We start from the raw sequence: 11,694 nt of genomic DNA on the forward strand, positions 1-11,694 counted from the left end.
TGATTTTAATTCTCTCTCTAGACACAAGAAAAAAATACCTGTTCCACGCCCTGCCTCCTGCATTCCCATTGCTGCTTCCTTCTTGTGATAATTGTTAAAAGATTCTTTTTTTCTCCAATAAAGCAGCTTGTGGTTCCTATTTGACCCTACGATCACATAAAGGTTTGACCATATGTCCAATGAATTGGGAAGATGTCTGCAATCTCTCCAACACATACTATATGTAAACGCTGTTTTTCCTGTTTTGCTTGGTATTTGCGCCTGCCTGGAGGCATAGAGAGAAATCAAAGGTCAGCAGTTAAAACAATCAGACAAGAAAAGAAAGCAGTTGACAGTTGACCAGCAAAGAGGCATCTTCTTAAGCACAACAGCCAGGTGCAGAGCTGTGGGAAGCAACTTCTCAGTCCCTGTCCTAGAAAACAAGATCTTGGGCTAAGGCTGGGAAAAGGCAGATCAGATGATGTAGGACTGTCAAAAGCTCTGCCCTCTGTAAAGACAGATGCATCTTGTCTGTGTTTTGGGATGATTTAGGGTAAGCAAGGAGAGACTGTCATTTTGTGAGGGAAAACATTGACAGAATAGGGACTGACACAGAGAAGCCTCCTCTGTGGTTCTGTGCTTAAGGATGGAGAAGAGGAAACACCTGAACCATAGCTAGGTAGAGTTCAGCAGCATTTTGGTGATGGCCAGCTTGAGGTAGAGAAAATAGCCCAAAGCAACACATGACCAGCAGCATGGGAATTGCAAGTGCTCCAGGAAGCAAAAAAACAAGTCCAGATAGGAGGGAGCAATTACTTGGGGGGTCTGGAGAATGGTGACCTTTCTCCCATGCAGCTGTTACCACCCCCAAATCACCTTGTCTTCCCAGCAGCTTCAGGAAATCCAGCTCCCCAGTCTTTCTTCTTAGCTGTTCATCCCACTTCAATCTCTTCTGCTTACCCTTTCCCTCACACGGTGGCCTGGTTCAACCTTTCACCTTTGTGCTGGCAAATGCCTTGCAACACCCCTACTTTGGCTGTGTCGCCCTTCTTAATACAGCCATGCCATTAGCCCCAGCCTTAGCCATGCCCAGAGCAGGGAGACAGGCTTATGCAGGCCAGTTGCGCTTGCACTATTACCAGAGAAGCCTTTCGGAGGAAGCTTTGTCAGGGGTCAGACCAGGTGCATTTCCAAGCAGCTTCCTTGCTCTGGCCTCCTGGGATGTGCTGCGAGTTCTGTGAGCAGCTTTGCTTTTTCAGATGGAAGTTACTTTGTTCAGTCCCTCAACGCTGTGCAGCCAAGGTTTGCTGTGGTGTGGTAGAGTTATTTTGAACTGCCTGCCCATATGGCTGTTCAGACAAGTCTCTTCTAAGCAACGCCAATCTTTACATCCAACAGAGCTGCGCTTTGCACCCAGAGCACCAAAGGGAAGGGAACAAAGGAGTCTGCACATCTTTACACTCTCTGCATCCATGACAATGTTTGGACCTGGTATGGCCTACTTTAGCTGTTGGGTGCCTTCACTTACCTTTGAAGGGTTACTGTGCTCTGACCATGCTGTCCCACCCATCCCAACATGTCTCTCAGTACAGAGTCAGCTATCTGCAGCTCCAGATACCTCCATAGCAAGTCTCAGGAAGGAGGAAAATTTTGCTTCCCGTAAAAAGTCTGGTTCCTATGGTCTCTGCTTCCTGGGCTGTCACATCTGTTCACGTGAATGAGTGTCCCAAACAGGCCAGGCCTGTGAGAAGACAACCAGCCAGCTGTCAAACTCCGTCAGGACTGCACAAGCAGTTTTATCAGGTGGATTCATGCATTTTCTACTAAGACAGCCAGCAATCACCTGAACGAGAAAAGGGGAGAGCTGAGAGGTGGATCAGGCTGCTTGTGAGGTGTATCAGGTTTGGCACGGAAGGGCTGAAGGCATTTCAGAGCTTGGGACACGAGGGCACGAGCAGCAAAGTAGATGCCTCTGTTTGCTCCATCTCTTCAAATACCCTGTATTTTCCTTTTTTTCAGAGATGGAGGCTCCCACTGTTATGTCTCTGGCTGTTCAGACCAGTGTTGCTGGGGTAAAGAGGAAACAGGGCCAGAAAGAATAGTTTATTGTGCATACAAGAGCAGTTTTGTTTGTTTGCTATATCTCAAAAATTGCTTTAGAGATTACACATTAAATACTGTTAAAAATTTATTAAATACATAAAACACACCAAACACACCTCTTGTCCAAGATGAAAAAAAAAAATGTTTTCCCAGTCATAACAATGAAGAAAGGGATGTAAAAGAAGTTGTATTTCACTTATCACTATTACAAATACTTTGTCAGCAGGGGACTAGAAAACTGGATCACATACAACCTAGGTGACAGAACCGGGGGAGATTCGGGGAAGATAATCTCCTTAGAGCAACTGCAGCTCTGGTAGAACCAGGTTCATCACCCAGCAGGATGGTGTGTCACTGCAAAATGAGGTTCTGCCACTTTCTCTCATAAAGGAACAGTAAGCACCGTGTGCCACCTTCTGGCTTTTTCAGATTCATCCAGAAATGTTACATGAAACTGAAGACCAATTCTAAGAATATCCCTCACCTCCAAATTCTTACTTGCATTGCACAGCAGCTGTGCTAAGTAACAATCATCCCTCTGCAAAGGATGACACGTATTTCCAAACCTGGTCCTGCCAGGGGCCAAAAAGCTCACTCTGGGGAGAAACAAGGAAAAAAAGATGGGATGAAAAACTACACTAGGGTGAGAAATTTTATTTCAAAGACGTCATTCATCCATTTGTCTACCTTAGGTATTTCTAAAGTGCCATAGTCTCACTGTAGTATCTAAGCACCATAAGCACAACAGGAATTTACAGTATTCTACAGAGCTCCCTCAGCTGGCAGGAGGATCTGGGCACCAGCTGGTGACCACAGCTCTGGGATGGAGTGTGCCTCGGATGCTCTGCTGGAAATGATAGTAGCTGATTACCTTTTTCTTTTTCCAGCAGACTCCCACTATGATCCTGAGGGAGGAGATGGCTGGTAGAGAGGCCAGTGAGCTAGCTGCTGTGAAAATAAACCTTCTGGTTCTTGACTTTCTGCACGTGCCCATACCTCTGTCTTCTGAATTCGGCTCTTGAGTTTGTGCTACCCACAGGATGATTAAATCCCTGGAAGAACAGGAATGTGCCCTGTAACTTCTGCAACAGCAAAGAAAGGGTGGTGCCCAGATTCTCCTCTCCAGCTAGATGATCACAAACAGTAAAGGGCAGACAGGCGAGGGGAAGTGAATTATTTCAGCCAAATGACACTGAACAGGGAAAACTGACAGTGGCTGTGGAAAGGAACTCCAGAAATGTGCTTACACTAGCAAGCAATCCAATCCCAGCTGCTATGACTACTGCACTGGCAACGTGCTGTGAACCCTAAAGCCACTTCGATTTGGCTAGTTTTCAATAAATTCATAAAGATCTTAGAAATAAATGCATGTCAATCCTTTTAATTTATAGAGCACTGTTAAGTACACACAGAACACAAAGCATGTAGACAGGAAAAGCTCTGAGGAATACTGTGAAGGCTTATTTGGAGGCAGTTGGTTTCTCAAACCAGAATCGCAATGTGAGCATTCTGAGTTGAGCTCAACTATGTGCAGACCTGGGTTTGATTTCATTGATCTGCTAGAGCGACTCAGTTCAGATTGCCAAAGGAAAAGTTGCATTGACAAGATGCCTTTTCCTGGCAAACAGGGCTTCTCAGCCAGACAGTTTTAATGCTGCAGATTTCCTCTAGGATACTTCAACTGGAATAGGGCAGACCCACATAAATTGATCAGTTCTACGGCTGGACTGTAGCATAACCTTTGAATTCAGTTAAAAACGAGTCTATCAGCTGAGATCTATAGGATTCCTTCTGAAGGTCTGCTAGCAAATGAAAATCTTGATGCTTCTGGAACCAGCTAGATGATCATTAGTTGTATTTCCAAACCACTTGCCAGAAGTGCAACTGAAATCAAGAAGTCATTGGTCTGAAGCTGTTCATAAAAAAAACAAACAAACAAACAAAAACACACACAAAACCCCCAAACACAAAGCTAAAAGCAAAATGTGCATTTGCAAATGAAGGCTTTGGTTCCTGTGTAAACAAAGCCCACCTAATTTCTGAAACCTTCTATTTCCCTGAGCAGCTGCACATAAAGGTGCCTTGTTCCTCTAGGAGCTGCAAACAATTTTGTGCTGCCTCTACAGCTCCTTGTTATTAAATTATATGTAAATAACATTTTATCAGCAGCTGAGGACCCAGAAGTGCCTTGGGGCTTGCAGAAAGGATCCCTGCAATCCCTCCGAGTAGCCAGTTTGGTAGAGCAAGCCATTCACAAGCATCCCTGGCCAGCAGCTGCTCAAATCCATGGATCTTCTTGGCATTTTTATTTCCTTCATCTCTTCTTCACCACAGCTCCAGTCCTTTCACTGGCTTCAGTCTACATCCCTTTTTCCAGAGACCCACTGAAGCCATGGAACCAGTTACAGGATCAGTAAGGTACACTGCAAAACCAGAACTTTTTTCTAAGCTCCAGCAGTGCTGGATAAGCACACCAGTTGGTACCATCACTAAAATGATAAGCGGCAAAACAGTCATAAATATAAACCATGTAAAGTGTTACACTGCAATTCCTTGTAGTTAAAACCATGAGGTGGGTACATCCTACAGCTGCCACTGATACGTACCTGTGTAAAACGAGGGAGAGAGCACTATGCTGAGTGACATTTTGAAGTCATTCTTAGCAACCACAGAGGCCACACATTCATATATATATAAATAAAACAACTCAGTCCTAGGTCTTTAACACACACAAAGTAATCAGTGTAAAACTGAATGTCCCAATTTGAAAATTCAGATGTTTTGGTACAAAACCTATTTCTCCCAGCTTCTTACTGAAAAATGCTATTAATTGTTCATACAGTATGTTTAGCATTTTTGAGAAGTACTGATACGGTGTAGTGTCACACCACTGACCACTTTGACCACTGCCATGGCATGTGCACACATGATCGCTCACATGTGAGTGTGAAGATGCACTTAGTATAAAAGCTGGTTCATACATAGGTGAATACATACATATAGACGTTACACACACGCAAACACACTGGTCAAAATGGGACTTGAGGAATACTGGTATGGAATCAGATCAGTCCCAGTATGCTGTTGTTCTGTCCCATTTTGCAACACAGCTTACGCCAGCCCACTTGAACCGTATCTGTGAATCCGAATTCTGCAGAACGAGAAGGCTACCAGTACAAACTCACAGGTGACCTCCATATACCCTGTCAAGTTGCGTACCATGGTCTTAGCAGCAGCAAGTATAATCCTGATTTTTTTTTAAGCCTTCGGATATGAGTTCTCTATATTAGTTACCTACCAGTTCTGAGATTCCAGAACAGGCCATGTCCCTATCTCGCAGCTTCCTTGTTCCTACCATCCAAGCAGCATTTGCAGAAAACCTTTGCAGGCATGCCTTACTCCTCTGGTTTCTACATGTTCCTTTTCCAAGCAGATTCCAGTGGTCTTTGCCTGTGCATCATGTTGGCCTGCATACTCTATATGCGTAATGTAGATTTGGCAGCTTCTCAGCAGGACTTTCTCAGCTTTGACCCTCCTGACTGCTGTATGAGACACAGACCTGGATTAGACCACAAGCATGGTGAGCTCCCATAGACCTGTGCAGTATTACATAGGTCAGAGCATTTCAGCTGTGAGCAGAACAAAGCCCTTTAAGGACCCCACCTCCCATGGTATTTCCCCTGATCGAACCACACATGCATATATTGCATGACCAAGCAGTTATCACGTGACCTGACATTGCACATTTTCTCCTCAGGCTCCCAGGCAGACACCTCTCACAGAGAGGTGAGAGGAAACCTCTGCACCTCGGTTGCGTGGCAGATGGCATCTGATTCCAATACTGGGAAAAGAGGATGACAGGGCCTTGGGATGCAGAACTACCCGCTGCAAGCACTGCTCATTTTCTGTCAATGCCTGAGGTGTGCTGGGAGAAGGAGGTACTGAAAATGGCAACACAGGCCAAAGGTATTACTCTGGCCAGCTGCCTACAATCCAGGCAACCTCATGCAGTCATACCCTCTCATCCCTTAGGCACATTTTGGACAGGCCTGGATCAGGAGCTTTATCCTAGAGCACCCCCAGGCCACACATGTACCCGCTGGTGTAAGACTAAGTAGGAGTTGCGACTGAAGCTCTTCCCACAGTGGGAGCACTTGAAAGGTTTCTCCCCAGTGTGAGTACGACGGTGACGGATGAGGGTAGAGTTGTCACTGAAGCAGGTCCCACACTCAGCACACTTGTAGGGCTTCTCCCCAGTGTGGGTGCGACGGTGCTGGACAAGGTGCGAACGCTGGCTGAAACTCTTCCCACAGTCAGGGCACAAGTACGGCTTCTCACCTGTGTGGACACGCCGGTGGATGACCAGCTTAGAGCTCTCACTGAAGCACTTGTTGCAGTCAGCACACTTGTAGGGCTTCTCGCCCGTGTGGAGCCGCTGGTGGGCAATGAGGTTGGAGCTGTCGCTGAAGCGCTTCCCGCACTGGGGGCACTTGTAGGGCTTCTCGCCTGTGTGAAAGTTGGCGTGGCGGAGCAGGCCTGAGTTCTGGTAGAAGTTCCTCCCACACTTGGCACAGACATAGGGCCTCTCGCCAGTGTGGTTGCGCTGGTGCTGCACCAGATGGGTGCTCTGGCTGAAGCTCTTCCCACAGTCCTTGCATTGGTACGGCCGCTCACCCGTGTGGACGCGCTGGTGCTGGATAAGGTGGGAGCGGCGGCTGAAGCTCTTGCCGCAGTCAGCACACATGTAGGGCTTCTCCCCGGTGTGGATCCTTTGGTGGCGGATCAGGTCGGAGCTGCGGTTGAAGCTCTGCCCGCACTCGATGCAGATGTAGGGCTTCTCTCCCATGAATGCTCGCTGATGCACCGTCTCCTTCCGCTTCCGAAAGCCACAGCGAGAAGTCTTCTCTGCCCCAGTCTCTGGAAAGACAAGGTCTGGCCTTGGACAAGACACTTGCCGGTCACAGCCTGGAGGAGAAGCTTCTCTCATGAAAAAGTCTGAAATGGCCCTGCAGGGTTCCACTGCCTCCGGCCCATCTCGCTGGAGATCGCCGTCACTTTCACTCATGCTCCCATCACCTGTCGGGACAGACGGAGAGTCCAGATGCAACCAACACGTTCAGCCACGGCCCCGCTCCCACTTCTCCACCCAGCCTGGCCACCGCAGCCGCCCCACACGGCCCCCGGTCAGATGCCGCCCTCCTCCCTCCCACTCCGTTCCGGCTCCGGCGCTTCCAAGGGGGACGCGAAGGCGTCAGGACCGGCTCCATCCTCCCTCGCTCTCTGCCACCCGCTTGCGCGGCGACCCCTGTCGCCTCCGACCGACACGGGCGCTGAGGAGGAGACGCACCCCGCGCCCGCCCCTACCGCCGGCGGCAGCGGCCCCCTGCCGCTCGCTCCCCGCCTGACGGGGCTGGGCCGGGACACGGGAGGCCGAAGCTACCGGGAGCGGGGAGGAGGCGGGGCGGGCAGGCCGGCAGGCAGCGGCGGGGCCCGGCGGCTGCGCCCTGCCGGCCCTCCCGAGCCCCTCCGCCCTCCTGGAAAACCAACCCCCGCCCCGGGCGCTCCCGCACAGCCCGGCCCCCGGTTCCTCATGAGCACCCGCCCTGCGGTGGCGACCCGCCGTGCCCGCCTCACCTCCGCCCGGCGGCGCGGCCCCGGCCCGGAGCGGGCGCGGGGCGCAGCTCCCGGCCGCGGGGAGGGGAAGTTCCCCCGCACGGGGCCCGGCCGCCTCCCTGCCTTCCCCGCCGGCACTTCCTGCGGCTCCCGGCAGGCGGCTGGCCGGCCTCTACGGTTGTAACCCTTCCGGCCCCGGCCAGCCCTGCCTTCTGCACCTCACCGCGGAGGCATCGGCCGGAGGTTCCCCCCTGGCCGGGCGCGGGGCTGCAGGAGGCCCCGGCAGGCGAGGCCCGGCCCCGCGGCGGGGCTGGGCTCGGCCACCGGTGGAGCCCCTCCCCGCCCGCGGCTTCAGCCGCCGCCGCTCCCGAGCCGCCGCGCACTTCGCAGCCTCTCCCGCTGCCCCAGGGCGACCGCCGGCTTCTCCCTGCTGCTCCTCCTTGTCCGTGTGACCCGTGGCCTGGCCCCATGGAGGGACTTGGAAGGAGCGAGGAGAGGCCGGAGCAGGCCTCAGGCCAGGCACCGTGCTGGCACAGGTCACACAGCGGGGCCTGGGCACGGCTGGATTTAGCCATAGGGGTGCAGCCCCGCTCGGTGGTAGTGCAGCATCCGCACTCAGGGACCACAGGGCAGTAGGAAGCAAAAAGGACCGAGATTTTGTCGGCCTCCTCAGTTGGCCAACCTGTGCTGCTGCCCAGCCTGTGCCATGGCTTCCAGTTCTTGCCGTGCTGCCCTGCAGCCTTCACAAGCTACCTCACGCTGCCACATTTTACTGTTGCCTCAGTTGTTTTCTTCACCTAACACTCCCCAGCATGTCTTTGTATCACAACTGCCTCTGTTTCCTCCCTCAAATTTCTTTATTCCAGCTACAGAATAAAGAGAAGGCTCTGAAGAGACCTTATTGTGGCCTTTCAATATATAACAGGGGCTGATAAGAAAGACTTTTTTAACTGGGGCCTGTAGTGACAGGAAAAGGGGCAACGGTTTTAAACTGAAAGAGGGTAGATTTAGATTGGACATACAGAAGAAATTTTTTACCACGAGAGTGGTGAGACATTGGAACAGGTTGCCCAGAGAGGTTGTGGCGGCCTCATAGTTGGAAGCATTCAAGGTTGGATGGGACTTTGAGCAACCTCATCTAGTGAAAGATGTCCCTGTCCACGGCAGGACTGGGCCAACCTTTGAAGGTCCCTGCCAACCCAAACCATTCTGATTCCCAAATTCCAGCACCTGATAAGCTCCCAAACTGCTCTATAAATGAGGAATAGTGGCTGTTCTGATGGGAAACAAAAAACCCCCAAAAACCCGCAAAAACAACAAACTCAGAGTACATGGGAAAAAAAATCTGGATTTATGAAAAACATCCAGATTTTTATGAGACTTTCATGCAGTTGAGATGCATCATTTGAAATTACTGAGTTAACCAAGAGGACAGGACACACTTATTTTTGGCTTGGGATGCACAGGTTTGCAGAACATGAACTGATGCTTGTCTATGTTCAAATACTGACATGAATATTCATTAAAAATTGACTAGGATTGTTAAATAATCAGAGTTAAATGCAGTGATTTCCACAATTGTTCAAAGAAGAAGAAACAAAATACTTTTTTATGCTTTGATGCCCTTGAGCAAACTTACCACAACTTTTCCTTCCAACTTGATATGGTGGGAAAACAGTTCTGTTGTCCCCACTGTACATGCTGAACTGTTTTCTGATTTATTCCCAGTCGCTTTTAAATGGCTCTGTCAAGTAATTGTTCTGCAGACCTCATATCCAAATGTTGCTCCACTGAGATATGTGTTGTTGACCAGGAGAATTAGCCATTGCAAGAGATAAATTTGTGTAAATAAGAAAATGTGTTCACATGAGATGGAAAAACAAGAGGAAGGATCAGTGAAGTACCTACCCACTGAGTGCCTGGTGTAGTCAGCCAAAGGAGGAGAAAGCCTTTGCTAAAGGCTTTCACAGAGGCTGCAAGGTAGCACAGCTTAAAGTCCTGAAAAAAAGTGTAAAAAAATGGGAAAAATGCAGTAGCGATTGTGTTCAGCCTGCTCTCCACCAGCTGGAAATGGTGTTCGGGGTGTATACCTGGAAAATAATCACAGGGAAAATGGAACCTGGGATCAAATTGTCAGTAAGGCAGCTGTGGGAGTACCGCGCTGAGGAACATTACATTAATATTTACATGCCAGCGCAAAAGAAGATGCTGATCCTTGGACAAGACAATAATCAACCTCCCAGAGGGTGGAGGCACAAAGGAGGTGGGTATGAAAAAGAAAGAGGACCTATAGCTGTTTGGGAATGTGTTTTTTTCTGTTGCTCAGAAGTACTTCCATATCTTTGGAGTGAAAAGGCTGAAGGAAATGGAAATGAAGCCAGTTGCTGACTGGGTAAGGAAAACCTGGGAAGATGACCAGGGACACATTGATAAAAGTTTTGAAACATACTATGCACAGAGGTGAGCATCATCAGAATAACAGCAATAAAAGGCTGGAGGATGACAGCAGGATGGTTTGTTGTGAATAATTTATAGGAGTTTAATTCATACCAAACTAATTTATAATGAGGATTTTAATCATGGTTTGAATCAAGTGAGCAAATCTGAATTAAGTAAGCGATGTTAATCATATTATGTAGGCATACTTTTTAAGGAGTTTCTTCCCTAAAGGAAAGATTGATTCTTATTGTTTGCTGAACATTCAGAAATCTTGAACTAAGAGTAGTCTTTTCATAAAATATACATTTTTTTGTTAGTGAGGAGAATACACTACATATACACACAAGCAGTTGTATAAGTTAACATACATGTAATTATTTATTTAACCCACATAAATTATCAGTCATGATTTTGTAAGCTGTTGAATTACACTTCGTATTTATTAAATAATTCTTTTGTTTATTCCAGACTTGACAAGATGTTTGTTGAATGTAGTGGAAAATAAAAAACTAGAATTTTAATTTTGTCTTGTGAGTGAAATATGATAAATAGATCTAAGAAATGCTTTATGTTTAAAGTTGAGCTATTTATTAAACAAAGCTTAAGAAACTGAGATTGTAACTGTAGTAAATTTCACACCTAATGATTATCCAGATTTGAAGGGGAAGCTAAACTTTCTGGCTTAAACATTGTCTAAGTTTATGGTTGATTGTCTTTAAGATCTTGGCAACTGGTATACTGTGCTTCAATTTATTTTTTTAATGTAATGTAAGCCAAATTATTTTTATAGGTTGCTGGGAATCTGGGCTTTAAAATGGATCGCCGTCTTTTAATGTGTAATTTAAACAGGTTTAACTGGGGGAAAAATTACACTCAGCTTCAAAAAATATATATAAAGAAATATTTATAGTTAAAAAAAAAAAAAAACACAAAGAAAATTTGTGAACAACTTGGCGGGCTGCTCGTGCAGCCCCGGGTCGGCTCTGCAGGTTAAGGCCGGAGGCTCAGCAGCCCAGGCCGGGGGAATCAGCAGCCTTGGCCGCCCCCCGTCTCTCCCACCTCCCCCGGCCTTGCGGCACCACGCAGGAGGGGCGGGGTGGGGTGGGGTGCAGCGCTTCCCCGGGGCCAGTCGCTGCCTTCCCCTCGCCAGGGGGAAAGAGCAGCAGGCCTGGGGAGAGGTATAGCCCGACCCCGCCCGCCGTAGCAGCCGGCCTGGAAGCCCGCGGGAGGGACGGTGGGGGCCCGGGGCAGCGTCTGGGAGCGGGCCGGGCTCACCCGGCGGCCCAAAAGCAGGGCTGAGGTGCTGCTCAGGGGGAAGCTGTCGGCTGGCGGGGGTGTATCACAGGTTGGGAAGAAGCAGGAGGTGTTGAGGCTGAGGAAGGTGTTGGAGGGAGGTTGAGGTTAGGTGACATTGCTTTTCAACACACTGGTCTCTTGGTTAAGCTCTCCAGCTTGCAAGTCGCCAGACTTCAGGTGTGTCAGCTCGCTGTTTAGGTGGCGTTCAGTAGCATGTGTGCAGGTTTGCCCCTTCGAGGCAGCCTGTGGGTACTGCTAAAATGT

The 11,694-nt window shown here is 48.8% G+C and overlaps 1 protein-coding gene across 2 annotated transcripts; it reads right to left on the reverse strand.

The window, feature by feature from the left end:
* Positions 1 to 2,097: 2,097 nt before the first annotated feature.
* On the reverse strand, positions 2,098 to 7,963 carry LOC135995225 (zinc finger protein 239-like). 2 transcript variants are annotated; one of them, XR_010607081.1, is made up of 3 exons: positions 7,717 to 7,963; positions 5,381 to 7,158; positions 2,098 to 3,966 (listed from the first exon to the last, which is right to left on the reverse strand). XR_010607081.1 is itself a non-coding variant. In XM_065646368.1 (2 exons), the coding sequence occupies exon 2, from the start codon at positions 7,145 to 7,147 to the stop codon at positions 6,146 to 6,148; it is 1,002 nt and encodes a 333-aa protein (XP_065502440.1). In that variant the 5' UTR covers positions 7,148 to 7,158; positions 7,717 to 7,963; the 3' UTR covers positions 2,098 to 6,145. The 2 variants fall into 2 exon arrangements, 1 of the variants encoding a protein (XP_065502440.1); XM_065646368.1 differs by having other exon boundaries at positions 2,098 to 7,158.
* Positions 7,964 to 11,694: the final 3,731 nt, after the last annotated feature.

This window comes from Caloenas nicobarica, chromosome 1 (assembly GCF_036013445.1).
Source record: "Caloenas nicobarica isolate bCalNic1 chromosome 1, bCalNic1.hap1, whole genome shotgun sequence".
NCBI classification, from domain to species: Eukaryota; Metazoa; Chordata; class Aves; order Columbiformes; family Columbidae; genus Caloenas; species Caloenas nicobarica.